At 52.9% G+C, this 24,041-nt stretch overlaps 1 protein-coding gene across 1 annotated transcript; it reads left to right on the plus strand.

Moving 5' to 3' along the window:
- The first annotated feature begins 5,593 nt into the window (after nucleotides 1–5,593).
- On the plus strand, nucleotides 5,594–17,904 carry LOC144739233 (leiomodin-3-like). Its single transcript, XM_078622202.1, has 3 exons — nucleotides 5,594–6,200; nucleotides 11,010–12,731; nucleotides 16,090–17,904. Exons 1-3 carry the CDS (start codon nucleotides 5,718–5,720, stop codon nucleotides 16,132–16,134), a joined length of 2,250 nt encoding a protein of 749 aa, XP_078478328.1. The 5' UTR covers nucleotides 5,594–5,717; the 3' UTR covers nucleotides 16,135–17,904.
- The last annotated feature ends 6,137 nt before the right edge of the window (nucleotides 17,905–24,041 follow it).

A 24,041-nucleotide genomic window follows, 5' to 3' on the forward strand; every position in this document is an offset into this window, starting at 1 on the left:
GTGTTAGCAAGCCACGTGATTCACGTTGTGTGTCAATGTGTGACGTGTTAGCAAGCCACGTGTTTCACGCTGTGTGTCAATGTGTGTCGTGTTAGCAAGCCACGTGATTCACGTTGTGTGTCAATGTGTGTCGTGTTAGCAAGCCACGTGTTTCATTCTGTGTGTCAGTGTGTGTCGTGTTAGCAAGCCACGTGATTCACGTTGTGTGTCAATGTGTGACGTGTTAGCAAGCCACGTGTTTCACGCTGTGTGTCAATGTGTGTCGTGTTAGCAAGCCACGTGATCCACGCTGTGTGTCAGTGTGTGTCGTGTTAGCAAGCCACGGGTTTCACGCTGTGTGTCAATGTGTGTCGTGTTAGCAAGCCACGTGTTTCACGCTGTGCATTTGCGCGCTCTGTCTCCCCCGCTTGGCTCACATCATTGTTAACGCATTAACACACGATTCTCCTGCACAGTCTCCACGCCGCCGCCGCCGCCGTAGCAGCAACATTGGGTCCCCCTCCTCCCAAGAGCATCGTCTGTCCGGAGCGCAATGATTTCTAGTCAACAGCCGCGCGCGTGAGCGCGAGGTTTCGTGTCCGTCTCGCTGCGCCGTGCGGACCACGCATTCAGCTCGTCGACAAACAAACTCGCATCAAGCAAATCGGTCGATCGCCCGCCTCGGGGGAGGGGGGGGGTGGCGGGGTTAACCATCATCGTTCGCGTTCTTTGTCGACTTGTTTATCGGCCTTGAAAAACAAAAGTCGCGCCGACGATTCGGACGAGCGCTGAACGCTGCGAACATCCCGTCGCCAGATGTCGCGAGGTGCCGTCGTCCCTGGCTGGCTGGGGGATATCTTCCGCGTGTGCCCTCTTCGCGTTCTTCCTCCCCACGTGTCGAATTTTATTGTCGCATTTCGTACGGGGAAAAAAACATGCTTCGATTCAAGTCCTTTCGATTTGCGTTCTTGTTTCCAGGTAACGCATCGTGGCCGTATACCGGGTTTTGCCTGTGTTTGGCCTATTGGTTCATGGTAGCCGATCGTCTTGGAGGAGCTGGGAGTACCCACAATTTACCTCCCCCTCCCACCCTGCCGACCCTCGACTAACTGTGCTACTGAGAGGACGAAAGCCGACGTGGATCTGACAACCTTTGCGCCGTTGCTTCGACCGCCCCGCCGGGAGAGAGAATCGAACCGACGATGACATCTGGTTCGCAAGGCTGGCGTTCAGACCCTTACAATTTATCTTCCATTGAAAACCCCCTGAAAAAAACCACGCAAGCTTATCAATAACTATCTTAGCAACGTGAACAAGTGTGCCGCACCGCGGGTTAAACATTTTATTTGATTTCTGTTGGCGCGGGCCAATTTGCTCATCACGTTTATATTTTTGATGCTTTTGAAAATAACGACCTCCCCCCCCCCGTAATATTCGCCCACGCGTCTTATAAACTTGGCTCGAAAGCTTTGCACTTTTCTTTTTAAATATTCAGACTCTGGGAATCTAATGGGGAGTGGTGGTGTAGCGGTTAGCGCTCTGCGCTACGAACCTGACGAACCAGGTTCGCTTTCCGCTCACGGCCAACGCCAGTGACGATTATTTGAACCGGTCCTGGGCCTCCCCTTGGTCGACTCAGCCTCAAATGAGTACCTGGTGCGGTGTGTAAACATCGCCACTGGGGAGACAAAGGCGGCCGGGCGTGGCGCCGGCCACCCACAGCCTCGTATGCCGTGTCGGTCTTCATAGGTGTTCGCTAACAGCACTTGCCCCAACAGTCTGTTACATTCTATACGGGCGATCTTTGTCTTTGTGCTATTTTCAAGGCCATGTGATGCTTGCAAGGCAGCCCTGCAACCATCGCATGTCTTTGAAGCAAAGTTGGTGAAACAAAGATTTAAAAGGCGTGCCTACTTGAGCTCGCACGGCTTTAATGGTCCCAATTACCATCGTTTTTTTTTATAAACAGGTCCCTGCGGGGTGGGCTGGTAGGAACGAATAACCAAAGAATATAAACATAATAATGTATTATTACACTTGTTTAGCCAGGAAAGCCTCACTGAGTCTAAAGGTTTTTGTAGGGTCCTGCCAAGTGTTTGCAGTAGGGGGCGATGTTGCTACACGGACGGACGGACGGACGAAATCATCTATTGTAGGCTGGTTCACTTCGTTCCTACCAGTATAATCACGATGACAACTTTGTCACGCAGCGTCGCCGCAGCTCCACAGTAGAGAGCGAGAGGAGGAGGATGAACCACAGACGATGAACGGGAAGGCAGCAGCAGAAGCAGCAGCAGCAACAGCAGCAGCAGCAGCCACGCGCTGCCAACAATCGCCCAAGCTCTGCGATCCTCCGCGTGTCACGGCGCGTATCGGCCAACGATCGGTGGGGCCTTTGGGTGTGGGAGGGAAACCAAACCGGAGAAAATCCACGCGTGCGACGGGGCAACGCTATATCCCCCGTTACAGAGGCGACAGGTTGAGTTCGCAGTGCTGCTGATCGCTGCCGACTCCTGGTATGGACACCCTCCGGGCAACGAGAGTTTTCGCGATGTTTGTGTGATCCATCAACCATCATTCGGGGTGCCACGGTGGCTATGAGATGTTAACTCCCTCGCCTGGTATGCAGGAGGTCGTGGGCTCGAACCCGACCCCTGACGCCTGCTACTGCTGTATATATTTGTAGTTTGCGGTGTCTCTCTCCCTGTGCTCTCTCCGGGTCATCCGGTGTCTCCCTCCACGTTGAGAATCAACCTCACGCGTTCAGAGCATTTGGCTGCTGTACATTTGCACGTGATGGTGATGACGACGTTGAGCCACTCCAGTGTCGCGTCTGCAAACGAGCTGCACTCCAGCTCAGTGTGGGCTTTGTTAAATCGAGGCCGATGACTTCTCTGTTTACGGCGAATTTCCACCCCCCCCTTGCCCCAGCCCACACCAGAGGTGGGACAAAGTCATTGTTATGCAAGTCCAAGTCGAGTCGCAAGTCATCAAATTCATGACTCGAGTCTGACTCGAGTCCAAGTCACATGACTCGAGTCCACATCTCATAGGTGGGACAAAGTCATTGTTATGCAAGTCCAAGTCGAGTCGCAAGTCATCAAATTCATGACTCGAGTCTGACTCGAGTCCAAGTCACATGACTCGAGTCCACATCTCATAGGTGGGACAAAGTCATTGTTATGCAAGTCCAAGTCGAGTCGCAAGTCATCAAATTCATGACTCGAGTCTGACTCGAGTCCAAGTCACATGACTCGAGTCCACACCTCTGGCCCACACTCCCCTGCCCCTCACCTCCCACCCCTCCGTCTTCAAACTGCACTTGATGCCGTACTTGCAGGGCCGTACAATTTAGACGCTTCGCATAATCCACGTCCCATTGTCTGTGGTGTCGCATTGTCTGTGGTGTCTGTGGTGTCGCTTTGTCTGTGGTGTCTGTGGTGTCTCATTGTCTGTGATGTCGCCATTGTCTGTGGTGTCGCTTTGTCGCCATTGTCTGTGGTGTCGCATTGTCTGTGGTGTCTGTGGTGTCTCATTGTCTGTGATGTCGCCATTGTCTGTGGTGTCTGTGGTGTCTCATTGTCTGTGGTGTCTGTGGTGTCTCATTGTCTGTGGTGTCTGTGGTGTCTCATTGTCTGTGGTGTCGCATTGTCTGTGGTGTCTGTGGTGTCGCATTGTCTGTGGTGTCTGTGGTGTCTCATTGTCTGTGGTGTCGCCATTGTCTGTGGTGTCGCATTGTCTGTGGTGTCTGTGGTGTCTCATTGTCTGTGGTGTCGCATTGTCTGTGGTGTCTGTGGTGTCGCATTGTCTGTGGTGTCTGTGGTGTCTCATTGTCTGTGGTGTCGCCATTGTCTGTGGTGTCGCATTGTCTGTGGTGTCTGTGGTGTCTCATTGTCTATGGTGTCTCATTGTCTGTGGTGTCTGTGGTGTCTCTGTCTGCTTCTTGAGGAGCCGCTGAGACGCTCCTGGCACTGCCAGCCAGATCGAGCGAGGGGGCCGCGCGTGTGGGTCCCACGCAGCGCTTATCAACCACTTTTACTCCCGACACCCGCAAAGACAAAGATCCCCCGTATAGCCTTAACAGACTGTAGGGGCAAGTGCTGTTAGCGAGCACCTATGAAGGCCTGAACGGCACACGAGGGGGTGGGTGACCAGCACCAGGCCCGGCCGCCTTTGTCTCCCCAGTGGAAATGTTTACACACCGCACCAGGTACTCATTTGAGGCTGAGTCGACCTAGTGAAAGCGCGAGGGCCGGTTCTGCGAATCGTCACTGATGTTGGCCGGGAATCGAACTCGGGACGCCAGCGCGCTGACCGCTACACCACCGCTCCCCACACACCACCGCTCCCTCCCCCCAATGTAACTAAGAGACACAGTACACACAGAGAGAGGTCACGTGTTTCGTGTGTGTCGCTGGTGTCTTGTGGCTGCTGGTAAAGTTTTTTTTTAATTTCACGTTGAGCGCGCAACGTCACGCCGACGGCATTCGAGACTTTTCTCCTGCACGGTTGCCGTGCCGCAGCCGGGACAACTCAACACCCCCCCCCCCACCCCCCCGCCACGTGGACGGCTACAACCTGACGAGTGTTGCCGCAGCAGGATCCCCTGCGAATCACGCGCCGATCCGTGGACCCCTCCATCGCCGCCACACTAGACAAAGAAGCCCCCCCCCCCCGTGTATAGACAAGAGGTCGCAACCGGGTACCCGATACCCGTACCCTACCCGATACCCGGCTACCCGGGTACCCGTTTGCGACCCTGGTGCGGCCGGGTACGGGTACGAGGTAGACCGTGAGTCACTGGTGAGTAACCGTTTGTCACTCATTTCCCAACATCTTGTCTCTTCTCACAATGCAAGTTCCTAGGATCAACCCACCCGCGCCTGCAACATGGCTTCATCCCAGAGGTCGCAATCAGGTACCCGATACCCATTTGCGACCCTGGTGCGGCCGGGTACGGGTAAGGAATCAAAACCCGTTTGCGACCTCTGGTATAGACCTGTCAACGGACCGTTGGGGCAAGTGCTGTTAGAGAGCAGCAGCACCTATGCAGACCGGCCACAGCACACGAGGAGGGGTGGGGTGGGTGGGTGGCCAGCACACTGCACCAGGTACTCAGTTGAGCCCGAGGCGACCTAGGGGCGTCAACTGGACAATCGGACGACAGCTGATGCCGCCTCTCACTTTACACTGACCGTACCCTCGTACCCAAAAATAGCCGTGCCGCTCTTGGCCTATTTATGGGATGGGCGCTCCACGCGAAGCCGACAATCCCACACGAGCCGCTTCAGACTCACTGCAGCCCTCGGCCGTGGCGAAACGGGGGGGCCCTTCGTGTGATTTCACGGACTTCAGCGTCGGCAGCGAGAGGCCACGGAGTTCGTCCGTCGTCGTTGAAGCACCTCGCCCCCGTGGTTGTTCAGCCGTGGCACGCGGTTGACGCTCGTTCGTTTAAGCATAAATTCACCCCCCCCCCCCCTAAATCATTCATTTCACCCCTCCCCCTAAATCATTCATTCCCCCCCCTAAATCCTTCATTATATTTATTTGTTTCAAATCCGCGACTTTTGCTGCCGCGTGTAGTGGGGTGGTGGTTGGGGTGCCGCCGGCGACGACGACGACTCCATTCGCAGTCGTCGACCTCCGTGTTCGCGCGACGCGGGGAGCTGCAACTGGGCGCAGGGAAGCGCCCCCCCCTCCTCCTCTCACCGGCCCTCACTCGCACCCTCGCGCTCGGGATGTCGAGGGACCAGGAACGAGACGGATCGGACCACCGCAACGGCGACGAGGACGATGACTTCGACGAAGATGCCATCCTCGCCAACCTGTCGCCCGAGCAGCTGCAGCAGCTCGCCGAGGAAGTGGCCGCGAACGACGACGACGAGAAGCAGGAGGAGGATGAGGAGGAGGATGAGGAGGAGGAGGAGGAAGAGGCCACAGGAAGTACCGACGATGATGACGACGGTGACGGCGACAACGGGAAAGAGTTTGACGAAGACGAGATCCTCTCGGCGTTGTCCAAGGATCAGCTGCGGGAGCTGGAGAGGGACCTGGACGACATCCAGCCGGACGTCTCCCTGCCCGTTGGCATGCGGCAGAAGGACCAGACGGAGAAGATAGCGACCGGCTCCTACAGCCACCACTCGCTCATCGACTACATGCAGAAGCAGAAGAAGCTGGTGGATCTCGAGAGGATTCCAGAGCCTCTGGCCGACGGACAGGTGAGAGGAGAGAGATTAAGAGGGCCCTAACGCTGTCAAACTTAACACTGACTCCCACCGACCAGCCGGACGTTTTAATTCTCTCCTTCTGGGGTGATGGAGAGGGTTTAATTTTTTTGCTTTTTTGCGGATCAATTGGGAAAAGAAAGGACACATCTCGAGTGGGAACAGAGCCCCCACGAGAGGCAGACCCAAACAGGGGCCCTCGGTACAGTCCAACTGAGCACTTGCCGAGCGTCAGGAGACTCAGAACCGTCAGGAAAATAAAAATTAATTACGCGACGAATGAGAAGCGTTGAACGCGGCAGGATGGTTTCTTTTTTTTCAGCGTGTGAAAAAAAACGCCGATGCACGCATAAAGAAAGATGTACGTATAAATCTTGATTTAAAGCTTTCGCGACTGCAGGAATACATATTCTTTGGGTCGTTCGGTAAAGTCACGTAGATGGGTTAAAAGAAAATCACAAAAAATAACAAAAAACTACGACGTTTCGATCGCAACACAAGCGTTCGCCATCTTCCCGATGACGAACGATGACAAACGCTTGTGTTGTAGTTTTTTGTTATTTTTGTTGCTATTTTCTTTGAACCTATCTACGTGATATTTAAGCTTAAATATACGCTCCAAGCTTGGTGGTGTTTCATTCTTCACCTGAGGACGGCTGCTTGCGTTGTGGCCGAAACGTCGTGAGAATTATTTTATTATGTTTTATTTTTATTATTTTATTACTTCCCTTCTACGTGACTTTACCGAAAGAACAAAGAAGATGAATCCCTGCCGTCACGAAAGCTTTAAATCGAAACTATCTACGTGACTTTATCGACAGACCCAAAGAATAAGATGTACGCGTGTTGAACTTCTTTCGCAGAAGGAAGTTCAACATCGGAGTTGCGGTGGAAGGACAACAAACTAACGACAAAAATCTGTTCTAAAGCGATGAGTTTCCAATCGAAATTATTTCAAAGTGCGTCGCTCCAGTGGTGTCCTAACATCGTAAGGGAGAGCGTTCCCGACGGCCACAGAAGCTCATCCGAGAGCACGCGGTGATGGGGTGACCCCCGTCTTCGTTCGAGGTTGTCGAGGAGTCGTGCCTGTGAGGTCACTTTCTGTCACATCTGGGAGAGCCTTTGAGAATTGCTGCTCGTGTGTCGTCAGTGACGGAAGTTGCCAGCAGCAATGTTACCCAGCGGCAAACGTTACCCCTGGTAACTTCCCCCATTTGCAACGTTCCCAGTGCAAATCCTCTCGCGTGCACCGTGGGTCTTCTCTGGGCACTCCAGTTCCACCCCTCCACAAAGGCAGAGATCCCCCGCGTAGCCTTCAACAGGCTAGTGGGGCAAGTGCTGTTAGCTAGTAGCACCCTATGAAAGGCAGCCACGGCACCCGAGACGGTCCCGTTGTCAGCACCACACACAAACTAACACAAACAAGCACAAAGACAAGCAGGCACACACAAATACATACAAACACACACAAACATACAAACACACAAACACACAAACATACATACAAACAAACACAAACACCCACACAAATGCATAAACACCCACACAAACACATACACAAACACACATACACACACATACAAACACACACACATTTTTCGATTTAAAGCTATGACGCTGTCTTTCCGACAGACCTGTTCTTCACCTGAGGACGGCTGCTTGCGTTGTGGCCGAAACGTCGTGAGAATTGTATTATTTTATTATGTTTTATTTTTATTATTTTATTATTTCCCTTTTACGTGACTTTACCGAAAGAACCAAGAAGACACACAAACATACCGACATACAAACATACACAAACACCCACACAAATGCACAAATACCCATACAAACACCCACACAAACACCCACACACAATTTCGATTTAAAGCTTTCGTGACTGCAGGGATTCATCTTCTTGGTTTTTTCGGTAAAGTCACGTAGAAGGGAAGTAATAAAATAATAAAAATAAAACATAATAAAATTAAACAATTCTCACGACGTTTCGGCCACAACGCAAGCAGCCGTCCTCAGGTGAAGAATGAGACACTTCAAGCTAGGAACTAACATATAAGCTGGGTTGGGGGTGGTAGAAGAGCGCCTTAACAAAAAGAATGTGCATATTGTTTAATTTTATTATGTTTTATTTTTATTATTTTATTACTTCCCTTCTACGTGACTTTACCGGAAAAAACCAAGAAGATGAACCCACACACAACAACAACAACCGCCATTCGCCACTAAGTGGCGGTGACGTCACCACGACGCTTGTGCCAGGCCATGTGCACCTTGAGGCCACGTTGAGTGTCGAACGCCCGCTGGCAGGAGGTCACGGGGCAGACCCAGGTGCCACGGGTCGACTGACCGAGATGACCGAGATGACTGGCTGATGCACCACCTGTGCCCCCTACTGTGCCAACTTGCTATGCTTTAACCACCCGGCGCTCCGCTCGTTGTTGTGAGCGTCGCTCCTCCGTCCTCCGTTGTTGTTGGAGGGCGACTGCCTCCAACTGCCCAGTAGCGTCCTTCACGAGCCTCCTCCACTGAGGCCGATCTTGACACCGCTGGTACCAGTCATCGGCAAGTCCACTCAGCTCCACGTCCTCCTGTACCACATCACTCCATCTCTTCTCTAGCCCGTACCGCGCCCGTTTAGCCCCCTCGATCCAGCCGAACAAAAGCTGTTTAGGCATGCGCACACACATACAAACACACGTGGTAGGGATTCTCCACTCGGACTCGCCGACTGACCCATGGAGACCTTCCCAGATCTTTCGGCCGGCCGACGGCCAACGATCGGAGTTCAAAACTTTAAAATGCTGCCTCTGCTGCCGCCAGAGCATTCCCGGCTCTCATTCAATCGCGGGGAGGCTGTCGTGTTTAGTTTTGGTGAAGGTAGTCAACAACACGGCCTCGTTACTTAGCAGTGTATCTACGAGATGTCTGTGCCCAGTTCCTCTCCAGGGGAGTTCGGGGGAGGGTGTGTGTGGGGGGAAGGCCATCTGAGTGGAATGGAAAGTGACGGGGGGGGGGGCAACCTACACCCCACCCCCACCACCCCCCCCCGGACCCACCATCCCCCCACCCCCGTATTTTCCAGTGGCTACCCACCTCAAAACTATTCAAACTATTTTTTTTTATTTTGCCACGCAAGTCCCCCGACTGAGCTGCGTGGCTATTTTCCAGAAGCGACCGCCGCTGTCACGAATCAGAGGGCTGCTCAAAGAAGTGGCTTATCACGTGGGAATTCATGGCAGCCAAACACTCTAACGGCGTGTTTCTACAGACCCAAAGAAACCCATAGAGACCCACAGAGATCCAGATAATCATTTAGAACCATAGAGACACGTAGAGAGACTCACATACTCAGTGTTCCTATGTCCATGCTAAAGAAACGCGTTGCAAAATTTTATTTTTTGGAACTAAAAATATAGATTTCTCAAAAGAAGCCAACAGCAAGTGAGAGTTCATCTTCTTGGTTCTTTCGGTAAAGTCACGTAGAAGGGATATAATAAAATAATAAAAATAAAACATTATAAAATAATTCTCACGACGTTTCGGCCACAACGCAAGCAGCCGTCCTCAGGTGAAGACCAGGTCTGTCGGGGAGACAGCGTCTGAATGCCATGAATATGCTAAATTCCTCTTGATATGCACATTCTTTTGTTAAGACGCTCTTCTTCCACCTCCAACCCAGCTTATATATAAGCTCCTAGCTTGGTAGTGTCTCATTCTTCACCTGAAGACGGCTGCTTGCGTTGTAGCAGAAACGTCGTGAGAATTATTTGACTATGTTTTATTTTAGTATTGTATTACTTCCCTTCTACGTGACTTTACCGAAAGAACCAAGAAGATGAATCCCTGCAGTCACGAAAGCTTTAAATCGAAATTCAAGTGAGAGTTATTTCCCGGCTCAAATGAAGCCGAATTGCTCATCTCCCCGCTTACAGCCCCTGCAGGCCTCTTAACTCCATCGACAAACAAACCCAAGTCTTTTATTCTCACCTTGCTCCTCATTCATTCTCACCGGCCGAATCGGTTGACAATCAAAGAGCGGCGCCGTTTGTTGCCGGCTGCTTGGCGTTTTCGGCGCCCGCGAGCGATCAGGGAACGAATTGAGAGCGAAGCGAAATTCGAGTCGCAGGTTCACGGGGGGGGGGGGCGATGTCTGTCAGCGACAGCAAGGACGATACGGAATCAGATCATTTTGGAGGAATCGCATGAGCTATAAAAGCGCTTAATCACAGACGCCCACTTCAAATGTTGGGGCGATCAAAGGCCAAAGAATTCGCGAATCGGATATCCAATATCCACGTGTATGTATGCACGCATTTTTATTAACCGTGTGGAAAGCGGTGGCGCCGTGGTTAGCGCTGCGCTACGAACCCGGCGACCCGAGTTCAATTCCCAACACCAGTGACGATTATCTAAACCGGCCCTGGGCCTCCCCCCTAGGTCGACTCAGCCTCTCATGAGCACCTGGTCTAGTGTGTAAACATCGCCACTCGGAAGACAAAGGTGGACAGGCGTGGTGCTGGCCACCCACCTCCTCGTGTGCCGTGCCGGCCTTCGTAGGTGCTCGCTAACAGCACTTGCCCCTACAGTCTGTTAAGGTTTTGCGGGGGATCTTTGTATTAACCATCATACATTCGCAGTCAGGTTGCTTGCCGATATAAACGGGGATAGAGCTTTGCACGTCAACGTTTAAAATCGTATTATTAGCATTTTATTATTTTTAAAATATTTATTTTTCACGAGAGTTGTTGCCAAAGCCGAATTCCTCGCCCCCCCCCCACCTCCTCCCCCGTTTCGTTCCCTCCGCAGAACAAAAACGGGGACGGCAAAATCGATTCCCGGCGACCGCTGGCGGAAGACGAGGAAGCGGTCGACGCGGAGGAGAGCAGCGGCCGCGCGGCCGAGAACGGCACGGCCGAGCGGACGGCTCACGCGGCGGGGCCTCCCGGCCACGTCGCCGGGAGGCCCCGCGAACGTTCGTCCGAGAGTTCCGACTCGGGCGGCGAGGAGCGCGAGAGGTGCGCGCCGGGAGAGGCCTCCGCCCGCGGCGAGAGCCATTCGGCGGCGGGAGGAGAATTGGCGTTGCCGGCGAACGGCGTTCCGAACGGCCGCGGCTCCGTCACGCCTCCCCAGGAGGGCTCGGGTGAACCTGCCTGCGCCACCGCCGCTGACAACGCAGATAACCCCACTGGTGAACAGAAGCAAGGCGATGGTGGTGGCGGTGGCGACGACGACGCCGAGTCATTCAAACCGAAAGAGCCTCTCAAGCTCCCCGGAGCGTTGGCCAACAGCCTGAAGGATCAGCTCGCGGCCAAGTTTGGGGCCCTTCAGAAGGGGCCCATGGGCAAGGGGCCACCGGGCAAAGGGCCTGCGGCGAAGGGACCCGGCCGTCTGTCGGGAAACCCGACGATCGTGGACGACGCCCTCAGGGGGGTCCAGAACAACGACCCCGAGCTGACGGAGGTCAACCTCAACAACATCGAGAACGTCCCCATGGAGACGCTGGTGCAGTTCGCCGAGGCGCTCAAGAAGAACAAGCACGTGAAGGTGTTCAGCATCGCCAACACGCACTCGGACGACAACGTGGCGTACGCCATCGCCAACATGCTGCGTGCCAACCGCAGCATCGACAAGCTTAACCTGGAGTCCAACTTCATCTCGGGCCGGGGCATCGTGGCCATCATGCGCTGCCTGCAGTTCAACGAGGCCCTGCTGGAGCTACGCTTCCACAACCAGCGGCACATCCTGGGCACGCAGGCCGAGATGGAGATCTCGCGCCTGCTCAAGGCCAACAACACCCTGCTCAAGATGGGCTACCACTTCGAGCTGCCGGGCCCGCGCATGATCGTCACCAACCTGCTGACGCGCAACCTCGACCGCCAGCGGCAGCAGCGGCTCATGGAGCAGCGCATCCAGGAGGAGCAGCAGCAGATCAGGAGGATGCTGGCTGCGGGCCTGGCCGAGATGGGCGACGTGGGCAAGGAGGGCCACTATGACGAGGAGGAGGAGGAGGGCGAGGAGGAGGAGGAGGGCTGGCCGGACGGGCTCGCCGCGTCCCCGCGACACAAGGTCCTCCGTGGCTCCCAGTCGCTTCCGGCGTCGCCGCCGGCGCCGAGGTCTCCGCGGCCGCCCGGCTCGCCGGTCCCGGCCGATGGCAGGAAACCGAGGAGCGTCGGCCGGACGCAGGCCGAGTCGCACAGATCGTCGTCGGCCAGCGGCGAGGACGCGATGGGCGGCGGCCGCCGCGGCGGCGAAGGCGGCGGCGGGTGGAACATGCAGGGGGTGCTGTCGCAGGAGGAGACCGGCGGCACGGGGGGTCCCAGGCTGAAGAAGAGGCCCGAGGGCGAGAAGGATTCGTCGTCGAAGGCCCAGTCGCGTTTTCTGCTCAAGCGCGAGCAGCACGACTTCCGGCACGTGCTGCAGCCCACGAGGAAGCGGAAGGTGAAGCAGAACCCCAAGCCCAAGGAGAACTGCATCCACGAGGACCTCATGTCGGAGATTCGGACGACGAACGTGGCCATGCTGAAGATGGTAAGGGGCCCGCCGCGTGCTCGCAAGAGAATTGCGCGCGGCCGCGCCGTTCGCTTGTCCCCTCTCGCTCTCTCCGTGTGTGCGTCTGCCCCGTAGAGTGGGCCACGATCCCCTCGTACGTTCACCGCGTTATGTCCGATTCTCGTCACGAGACCGCTCGTCATAGAGACAGGTTGTGCGGTTGAACTTCTTTCGCACCGTACGTAGCCAACTGTGCTAATCGGAGGTGACCGCCTTTGTTCGATGGCGAGCCAAAAGCCCCCTGCGAGCACGACCGGAGTTTGGCGTGAAACGAGGTAACGGTAAGGTGCCGACACCGCGACACCATGGGGAGGCAACAGAGTTCACGTTGATGATGATGCTGATGATGCTCTCTCACGCAAACCTCCTCAGCCCTCCGCACGCCAGCAGAGCCGCCCGGATGGAGAGTGGGGGGGGGGGATGGTGGTGGAAAAAAGTGACCCAGGGCCTCACACAACAAAGGGCCTCACAACGACCCTCTTAATGGTCGCTAATGAGTAAGGGGGCCAGATCCACGTGGCCGTCTGCCAGGGGCCTTCAGGGAGCTCTGTTGGGTGGCCCTGAATGCCAAAATCAAAACCAAACAAACACTGGCTTGAGTTCATGATATTTCCCCACACCTCCGATTAGCACGGTTTGGCTACGTACGGTGCGAAAGAAGTTCAATGTACGTACGTACGTATGGTCAGCGCGCTGATCCGGGCGTGGAAGTTGAACCAACGGTGAGCGAACTCCGCTCACCGCTGTCCACCGGCGTTAATGGGTGCACTGTAGTTAGTTGGGCGCCACGGTGGCTAGGAGATGTTAACTACCTCGCCTGGTATTCAGGAGGCCGTGGGTCCGATCCCGACCCTGACGCCTGCTGCTGCTGTATATTTGGAGTTTGCGTGTCTCTCTCCCCGCGCGTGGATTTTTCTCCGGGTTCTCCGGTTTTTCCCTCCGCAATATTTGGCTGCTATAAATGACCACGTGATAAGCCACAACATTTGCGATAGCCAGGTCGCTCAAAAGAGCCATATAGTTCAGTGGGGCCTTACCGTGGTTTTTGTGGATTTTTCTCCGGGCCCTCGGAGTTTTCCCTCCACATTTAGAATCAAACATCGCGCGTTTACAGTAATTCGGCTGCTATACACTTCCACACGACGGTGACGATGACGATCATGAGCCACTTCGCTGAGCTATCGGGGTCACCGGCGGCGGCGACGTCGCCTGCTCGTGTCTGCCGCGTGTCCCTCCCCGGCTCTCGCCCCCTGTGTGTGTCCGACGAGAGGCTGTGTCCAGCATTGCCTGCCTCGACCGGGGGGGGTGGTTCGGGGGGGTGGTGTCGGCGAACCAAAATAACAAGATGAGATTAAACGACAAAATTTCGGTCAAAAAAAGTAAAAAAGCAGCTCAATATTTCGAGAGCCGCAACAATGCTGCGCTGTGGTGGTGAGTACGAAACGGCGGGTCCGGAATGAGTCACGAAGCAGCAGTCACTTAGAGCAGGGGTCACCAACCCCCGGGCCGCCGACCGGTACCGGTCACGTGGCCTGTTAGGAACCGGGCCGCACAGCAGCAGGAGGTGAGAGCGGTGAGTCCGTGCGTGGCCCGCCCCCATTGTTGTATTATTGACCACTTCCGTCCACGCCTCGTCCCCGCACTGCGTACTTGTCTCAGTCACGGTGTTGGTCAGCCCACAAGCTCTAACCCCTAGTAGCCACAATGAGTCAAAAACAAACGTCGCCGGAGAGCTTCTTTGAAAAGGGGGAAGACCCAATAATGACCACCCCCCACCCCCCGGTCCGTGAAAAAAATTGTCTTCCACGAAACCGGTCCCTGGTGCCGAAAAGGTTGTGGACCGCTGCCTTACAGAGCCGCGGGTTGCCCACCCCTGGGCTCGACTGAAGCCAGGATCGCACCTGGGCGAGTAGTTGCACACGGTTGCGCAACTGTTCGCAACCGGTTGCAGACGTCCACGTGGTTAGAGATTGGGGAAATAAAAAGAACAACTCAACGCATCCGTCGATGCCACTGTGCGCTGTGAAGAAGGGCCATTGCCCGAAACGTCGCCCACTATATACAATTTTGTTTATTTTTAAGTCGAGTGTCGTTGGCGTTAACTGTGCTTGCACACCGCTGCCAACGCAGCAGCAGTTTGCGGAAGTAATAGTGAATCGTTTGTTGCGCGTGCAACCAAGGTGCGCAAAATGATTTCCCAGGTGTGGACCCAGGTATAGAATTAGAAGGGGGCAGAGCCTCCAGCAACGAGGGGCCTCAGCCAATCCCCCACACTCCCCCCCCCCGCCGTCCCCGATGTGACAGGGCTGGCGTGAGTGTGTGCGTGCGTGTGTGTAGCGGTTAGCGCGCTGCGCTATGAACCCGGCGACACGGGTTCGATTCCCGCTCACGGCCAACACCGGTGACGATTATCAGAACCGGTCCCGGGCCTCGCCTAGGTCGACTCAGCCTCGAATGAGTACCTGGTTGCAGTGTGTAAACATTGCCACTAGGGAGACAAAGGCGGTCGGGCGTGGTGCTGGCCACCCACCCCCTCGTGTACCGTTCCGGCCTTCATACGTGCTCGCTAACAGCACTTGCCCCTACAGTCTGTTAAGGCTATATGGGGGATCTTTGTCTTTGTTTGTGTGTGTGTGCACGCATGCGTTTTTAAATCCTTTATATTAAGTTCTCTTGCTTGCTTGCTTGCGCGCTTACGACCGTGCAAATCTTTCGGTCGTTTTTTAACCCACTTCCCGTGATCCAATCGAGCTGACATTTTGCACACAGACTCGTTGTGCGTGACAATTTATTTTCGTGAAAATTTTTTTCCAAAATTTTACACTTTTTAGGAAAATAAAATTATATTGAATTACCAATTGCTTAATGGTGGCAGGCAATCATCTGACCCATAGGTGGCAGCCATCTCAAGCCAGAGGACGAGAGGACTCTAGCCGCCACGCATATAAAGGATTTATAGTGAAAAACTTTGTTTTTACGGGTTAATTTTTTCTCCCACCTGCGTTCGCAGCTTCCCAACCTAATGCTCCTCGTTACGTCGGTGCACGCTTCGCACGCCCATTCAACTCCGGTCTGCGTTACAATGACGAGCGCGATGACGCCGCCCCACGGGGCTCGTGCGTGCCGCTGAACGGTCGTTTCTCACCGCGCGCGCCACCACCGACGAGGGAGCAACTCGCGTCCTCGCCGTGACGCCGCGTTTGTATTTCTCGCGAGAGAAACAAAGACACGCGCGGTGTGTGTGTGTGACCACCGCGTGCGATGTGTGCGCTTGTGCGTTTGTTTGGTTTGTTTTTTTTGTGCACGGACGCTTAACGACCTGCTTTCTCTTTTCCAGACCCCGAAATCGATGGAACAATTGAAGGAGGAATATCTGAAGTAGCGAAGACGTGGCAATGAAAGTCCCCACTCTTAAACTTTCGCGGACATTTCGGAGACGCCGCGTCGCGACACCCTGCGGAGGCAACGGTGTTCACTCTGATGCCCTCTCACGTGACCTGCTTAGCGCTCCGCACGCCAACGGAGCCGCCCGGATGTAGAGCGGGGGTGTGTGGGGTTAGCGCGCTGCGTTATGAACCTGGCGACCCGGGTTCGATTCCCGCTCACGGCCAACGCCAGTGACGATTATATGAACCGGTCCTGGGCCTCTCCTAGGTCGACTCAGCCTTAAATGAGTCCCTAGTGCGATGTGTAAATATCGTCACTGGCGAGACAAACGCGGCCGGGCGTGGTGTTGGCCACCCACCCCCTTGTGTGCCGTGCCGGCTTTTATAGGTGCTCGCTAACCGCACTTGCTCCAATAGTCTGTTAAGGCTAGTTTTGGTGGCAAAAGTGATCCGGGGCCTCACACAAATGTGGGTCCCACAACGGCCCTCTTAATATGTTTTGGCACGAATGGGTCAAAGGGCCGGATCCACGTGGCCGTCTAAACTAAACTATTTTATTTTACCAGGTAAGGCCCCCACTGAGCTATATGGCTGTCTTCAGCGACCTGGCTATCGCAAATGATAACCCAATGAAGTGGCTTATCACGTGGTCATTTATAGCAGCCAAATATTGTGCAGGAAAAAAAACGGAGAACCCGGAGAAAAATCCACGCGACCGCGGGGAGAGAGACACGCAAACTCCAAATATACAGCAGCAGGCGTCACGGTCGGGATCGAACCCACAAACAGGCGAGGTAGTTAACATTTCGCCCCCTGCCAGAGACCTCTCTTGAGTGGCCCTGAATACCAACATCCCAAATCCACTGGCTGCCGCCAAATGTATTGGCCGTGTTCAATATAGGGTCAGAAGAAAATGTAAAATCTGCATTTCTGAGAAATTCGTCTTGAGCGGTGCATCATCGTTGTTGTCAACATTCTTACACAGCACACGGGGGGAAGACTTCACAGGACAGCAGCTGCCTCAACAAGAGCATGATCCTAGGGAAACACCACGAAGTTAAGGCAACCCGAGTTAGAATGTTCGTGGACATCATCGCTCCACATCAAGCGAGCTTGTACCTCTTCTTGGTTCTTTCGGTAAAGTCACGCAGAAGGGAAATAATAAAAAAATAAAAATAAAACATAATAAAATAAAACTCTGTCTTCTCGACAGACCTGTTCTTCACCTGGGGACGGCTGCTTGCGTTGTGGCCGAAACGTCGTGAGAATTATTTTATTATGTTTTATTTGTATTATTTTATCATTTCCATTCTACGTGACTTTACCGAAAGAACCAAGAAGATGAATCCCTGCAGTCACGAAAGCTTTAAATCGAAATTTTATTATTTTATTTTTATTATTTTATTATTTCCCTTCTACGTGACTTTACCGAAAGAACCAAGAAGCTGAATCCCTGCAGTCACGAACGCTTTAAATCGAGCTTGTACCTGTTCACACGTCTACTGTTAGCCGGCAGACTCCTGTGGTTTTAAATTTTTACTTTTTTGTTTACGATTGGACCCAGACATCCGCCGAGTTGCTCTCACCTCCTGACATTCACAATGTTGCCATCGCCGCCACCAAACACCAACCTGCCCCTGACCCACTGCCGCCACCTTCGCTACCCACTCTGGGCTAAACGTAAGCAGCTAAAAGTGGCCGTTGTGTTCTTTTTTTGTTGTTTCATTATAATTATACTCTTTGGGTTCTAGATTTGAAGCTTTCGTGACTGCAAGGATTCATATTCTTAGGATTTTCGGTAAAGTCACGTAGGTAAAACATTAAAAATAAAAAAAGTAAAATAAAAATCACGACGTTTCGGAGGCAACACAAGCTTCCGTCTTCAGGTGGAACCGTCACAGCCACGACAGCTGTCGTGATTTTTATTTTATTTTACTTTTATTAATTTTAATGTTTTACCTACGTGACTTTACCGAAAAAACCTAAGAATATACTCTTTGGGTCTTTCGGTAAAGTCACGTAGATAGAAAAATATATATTTTTTAATCACGACGTTTCGATCGCAACACAAGCAATCGTCTTCAGGTGAAAAAACACAACAGGAGAACTGCTGAGGCAAGAGAAAATCTGATTAAAATTATCACAATTTATAATTATCACAGTTTTGGGATTTACCACCAGTGACGTAGCCTCGGTGGAATTGAATTAAGTGAGCCCCCCTCCCCCCCACAGCCGCTGTGTACGTATGTATGTTGAACTTCTTTCGCACCGTACGTAGGCAAAACGTGCTAATCGGAGGTTCGCATCTTCAATGTCCCAGTGCCCCACGGGTTCCGCCACTGATCACCAAGCCCCCATATTTCTGCATCACCTCCCTCGCAATGTATTTGAAGGCCCCTACAACGTGTTTACACTTTGACCCCCAGGGTACGAATGCGAGATGTTAACTACCTCGCGTGGTATACAGGAGGTTGTGGGTTAGATCTCGACCCCGATGCCTGTATATTTAGAGTTTGTGTGTTCTCTGTACCTGTGATTGCGTCTCCCGGTCCACCGGTTTTTCCCTCCACATGTGGAATCAACATGCGTTAGGAGTTATTTGGCTGCTATAAGCTCCCACATGATGATGATGATTGGCCACTTCCTTGAACTATCATTTGTGATCGCCAGGTCGCTTCTGAAAAAAGAGCTGCAACACAGCTCAGTGGCGCCTTACCTCGTCAAATAAAACAAATAGATGAGTTTAGTTTAGAAAACCGGGCCACTCTGCTTCACGTGCAACGGCATCGATGGTTGGCACGGGCCCTGTAATGAGTAAGCATGTGGGTTCACCACCACCGGCGTAGCCTGATTGGCATGGGCCCCGGGGCAAGGGATTACCTGGGATCTGCATTCTGTCGAATTTATTACCCACCCAGCCCCCCGATCTTCGTCGGCCGGCTCCTGGGCCGCTCCGACCCGGGGAAAGCTGGCGCAGATGCACCGCCTGCACACTCGATAGCTACTCTCGCTGATGTAGTAGTAGTAGCAGTATGATGATAGTGTGTGTGTGTTGTGTGTGGTTTTTTTGTACTAAATGTGACTGGTAGATGCGTGTTGGTCAGCCTATGCGCTTCGGATATCATACAATGACTCTGCGGATGTATTTGTTTGTTTGTTTTCGATCTTCTCCCTGTAACACGTGGACATGCGTTGTCGTAATTTAACAAACGAGGCCTAGCAGAAACACCGACAATAAATTTGCGCTATTCGGACGGAAAAAAAAAAACTGATTGAATGACAGCTTTGCTTCCTTGCGACTGCGTTTGCCCAAGTCTGCACCGATGGATTTATCATTGAGGTACCTCGACGACAATTTACAGCCCTTTGTCAATCCGCTGCTGGATGAAGGCCTGTCCATACGTTCCAGTCATGGCGGTTGACTGACCATACTTCACCACGCGGGTCACTGTGAGTTGATGGATGGATGGCCTGGGGGGTGAACCAGTCTGGATTTCACTCACCACTCATTCTGACTGTGGCTGGGAATCGAATGCGGGCCATTGGGTCGATAATTAATTCAATGCGCTAACCACTGCGTCGCCACTGCTCCCCTATCATCTATGTAGCACCGGTTAATGGATAAAGGGCTGAATTAAATATTTATATTTTGCAAAAAGAAAAATTGGCAGAGTATGGAACGCGTCTAAATTTAGACTTTGTGAATGTGTTTATTCAGGGTAACGGTCAAGAAGCTATTTCAACTCACGCAAGCTGCGTCTGATCATACTTTGAGCTGCCCCACGACGTCCGCTTGCTGCGATGATAATGCGACGCAATTTGGGCTTGCGCAGCAGCAGCAGCATCTGAATAAACAGTCGGGGCTACCAAACCGCGCCTCATTGGCGTGCAGAGTTACCTACCTAACGCTGCTGCTTGCGTTGGCAGTGGTGCACAAACAACAACAACAACGACAACAAACCTCAATACATTGCGTCAATAACGCTCGTTTAAATAGCTTTGCCCAGACTCCACGTCGTTGCACCAAGATGCCAACTTGGCCCGCGCCGCGGGTAGGGCATCCGTGTGCTGTCGGTCTCCGTTTTGCACCAAACGGCGGCTGCATTCAAAGGTGGCGACCCTATGGGTGGGTCACGCTTGTGTAGCTGTTCGTGCAAAAAAACAAAAACCGGTCAAGCCAAAACGATCCGTTGTGCGTGAGTCCTCGTGCAAGGGAACACCAGGTAAGTCCCTACTGAGCTACGCAGTTCTTTTTCAGAAGCGACCTGGCCACAAATGACAGCTCAAAAAAAAGTGGCGTATCATAACGTGGGGCATTTACAGCAGCCAAACGCTCGAAACGCGTGTCGTTCCTAAATGTGGAGGGAAAGCCCCGGAGGATCCAGAGACATATCCACGCGACCACGGGGAGAAAACATGCAGACTCCAAATATACAGCAGGCGTCGCGGTGGGCATCGAACCCACAACCTCCTGTATACCAGGCGAGATAGTCAACATCTCCCAGCCACCGAGGCGCCCTAGTGCGGATACTTCTCACTTCTTCCAAGTAGTCTGGCGAGCATGGAAGAGCAGACCAAAGTGCCTTCCAACACAATCAGGAGGGAGCTCTGGAAAGAGTTCCCTGTAATTGCGAAAAGCCCTTCCAGTAGCGGTGACACGAGCATGGGCTGCGCCTCCGTCTTGCTCTTAGGGGGCGTCCATAAATGACGTCACGCACCTGGGGGGGGTCAGACATTTGTGACGATGTGTGACGAGGGGGGGGGGGGGTGAGAAATGTGACGTCACTTCAAAATGCGCAACTTTATAAATAAATATAGATAATTAAATATACTTTTTAATAAATGTTTTCTCCTATAACATCAGAGTGCAGCGGCACATTAAATACGCACTGCAATGACGATAGTTTAAAGCGATTTGAAGCATGTTTTATTTTTGGGGGGGGGAGCAGAGCTCTGTGAGGTCATATTTGAGGGGGGGTCTGACTTTTTGTGACGCCGGGTGACGATTGGGGGGGACGGTCAAAAATCGTCTAAAATCGCGTGACGTCATTTACGAACGGCCCCTTACTCCAGTAGGCTGATTCGAAAAAGCGCATTGGGCAGAGTTTCTCCGACGTGAGATCGCCAAGCGAGTTTGCGAGCCGCGTTCAGGGGCGTCGGATGGTTGCAGCGCTCTCTGAAGAGGGCGCTTTGAGACGTTCAAACTCAAATGCGCGCTCGAAAAAGCCCTCCCGCCACGTTGAGCTGATGCATTTTTGATGCGCGCGAGAGCGAACCGGGCGCGTGTTAATGTTTAAACGGCGCTATTTGCGATTTGCGCGCGGATAGCGCAGAGAGGAAGAGAAAAAATTAACCCGTAAAAACAAAGTTTTTCACTATAAATCCTTTATATGCGTGGCATCGGTTTTCGGGCGGCTAGAGTCCTCTCGTTCTCTGGCTTGAGATGGCTGCCACCTATGGGTCAGATGATTGCCTGCCACCATTAAGCAATTGGTAATTAAATATATATATTTTTTTCCTAAAATGTTAAAAATTTTGGAAAAAAATTTTCAGGAAAATAAATTGTCACGCACAACGAGTCTGTGTGCAAAATGTCAGCTCGATTGGATCACGGGAAGTGGGTTAAAAAACGACCGAAAGATTTGCATGGTCGTAAGCGCGCAAGCAAGTGAACTTAATATAAAGGATTTAAAAACATCCCTCGATGCCCCCACCATCACAGCTTACAAGAAAGCACCAAACCGCTGCTTGGAATGTGGCCGCCCACTTTTGGAAGGGCACATTTCTGCGCCAGTTGTTGCCTGGAGGCAGTTGTTGGCCAAGAGCCGAAAACCGTCGCAGTTCACAACTTTGCAATGTGCCAGCTGTTGCAGCCATTATCCCATGGTCTAGAAATCATGTCACACGATGCAACAGCAAAGGTCCCCCATGTAGCCTTAACAGACTCTAGGAGCAAGTGCTGTTAGCAAGCACCTATGAAGGCCGGCACGGCACACGAGTGAGTACGTGTATATACTTATGTACGTTCAACTTCTTTCACACCGTACGTAGCCAACGGTGCTAATCGGAGCCGCGGTGGCGAGCACCGCGCCCGGGCTGTCTCCCTAGCGGCGATGTTTACACTCCACACCAGGTACTCATTTGAGGAGGCTGAGTCGACCTAGGGGAGGCCCAGGACCGGTTCAGATAATCGTCACCGGCGTTGGCCGTGAGTGGGGATCGAACTCGGGTGGCCGGGTTCGTCGCGCTCCCCACGTGTAGTGACAGCATATCAGCCTTCAAGACGCTACTGCGCCTGGTAATTGTCATTTCTCCCACACGGTATCCATGCCGTCGTCTACGCGACCGCTGTGTTGAGAAACCGCTGCTCCAGAGTGAACCCACCATCGAAAATACGACCCGTGTAGCTGCAGCGTCGTCGCACCGAGAATTCCGCACACGCGCACACAAGACTGATGCCCTGCCCGTGATGTTCCATTCCGTGATGATGATGATGATGGGGCAGGTGGGGGGGGGTATAGCAGGAGGGGGACACGTCTCCTGTTTCTCCACTGGGGTGAGATTGCCACGGGCAAGAAGACGGTGGTTGGGCTGTACGAGGTTGCTGGTGATGTTATTGTCATCGGCCTCACAGTTAGTGTCAATGTTGCTTTCGTTGCGCTCGGGGATGTTTAAAAATAGAAGCGCCACTGTTGGCGGCTGTCGGAGTCTCGGACTGTGACGCCTCCCAACCGCCCCCGGTAATTTTCTCACCGCTCGACCACGGCGGCCAGAAATAGCGACTGTCTCATCAGGCGCATGCACACTGCTAGAACATTCCATGTGCTACTGCTGCTGCCACGACTACGACTCCTGCTGCTGCTTCTGCTGCTTGCTGTTGTGTTGCAATGATGACGTCGTCACCTTTCAATCCAGCCTCCGGTCCCGATGTGTTTTCTGGTTGTGCTCGGGACGAAGTCCGACGATTCGGGCCACGTGCTCGGTTGCGGAGCTCTGCTTCTTCGGGAATCGTCGAATATATCTGGTGCACGTGGTTAGAGCCAAGAAACATGGGTGGGATATCAACTGCGTTTGTCTAGAGCTGGGGTCGGCAACCTTTCTAAGAAGGAGGATAACCATTCTTTAACCGCATCAGACGCTGCACAGCCACTTGTACACACACAGCGGGTGTACAGCAGGTGGCAACAACTACACACATTCTCACTTAAACACAACAGGTAATGGGATACACGGCGTATATTTAGCGTTTGTTCCCCATTAGTTGTTCTTTAACAACACAGTTTGTGACTGTTGTACTTGTTCTTCTCACCAAGACATTCCACAGTTGACCCCATTCCCTTCCATATTTGATAAATTATCTCGACTTTAAATTATGTTCAAATTATACGGATTTTTTATAAAACGGCTGCCCGTCAGGGGGCAGCCAAAGAGCCCCAGGTTGGTAGCCCCCTGGTCGAGAGAGAGTGGCACTCTGTCTGGGTCGATACTTCAGGACGTTAATCCACACACGCGCTAGAATATTAATAGCAGCGCCCTGGTTTACTGGGGTTATACGCCTTGGTGAGGCTTAAGACTCATTTTCCAGGGGGGTTCTGCATTGGCATCTTTGATTTTATTAATGAGTGGTTTGGCTTCATAGCTCCACGCGGGATTAAAACACTGAAAGGTCCGCACAGATGGATTCCAATGCCCTTGCTGTACTGCTGCCTCGCAAACCCAATGGGTTGAGGATTCATCCACCAACCTTCACTTTAAAAGAGCTGTGCTTACAGTACTACACCAGCACACGTGTGTATCTGTGTGTGTGTGTCGGGAATGAGTACCTGGTGCGGTGTATAAACGTTGCCACTGTGATGACAAAGTTGTCCGGGCGTGGTGTTGGCCACCCACCCCCTCGTGTGCC

Source organism: Lampetra planeri, unplaced genomic scaffold (genome assembly GCF_965212315.1).
Source record: "Lampetra planeri unplaced genomic scaffold, kcLamPlan1.2.h2 scaffold_138, whole genome shotgun sequence".
NCBI lineage: Eukaryota > Metazoa > Chordata > Hyperoartia > Petromyzontiformes > Petromyzontidae > Lampetra > Lampetra planeri.

What these genes read in the sequence shown, in the direction of transcription:
- LOC144739233 (XM_078622202.1), top strand. Translation starts at nt 5,718, where the DNA reads ATGTCGAGGGACCAGGAACGAGACGGATCGGACCACCGCAACGGCGAC. An exon ending in AGCCTCTGGCCGACGGACAG is followed by an intron (nt 6,201 to 11,009) that starts GTGAGAGGAGAG and finishes TTCCCTCCGCAG; the next exon opens with AACAAAAACGGGGACGGCAA. An exon ending in ACGTGGCCATGCTGAAGATG is followed by an intron (nt 12,732 to 16,089) that starts GTAAGGGGCCCG and finishes TCTCTTTTCCAG; the next exon opens with ACCCCGAAATCGATGGAACA.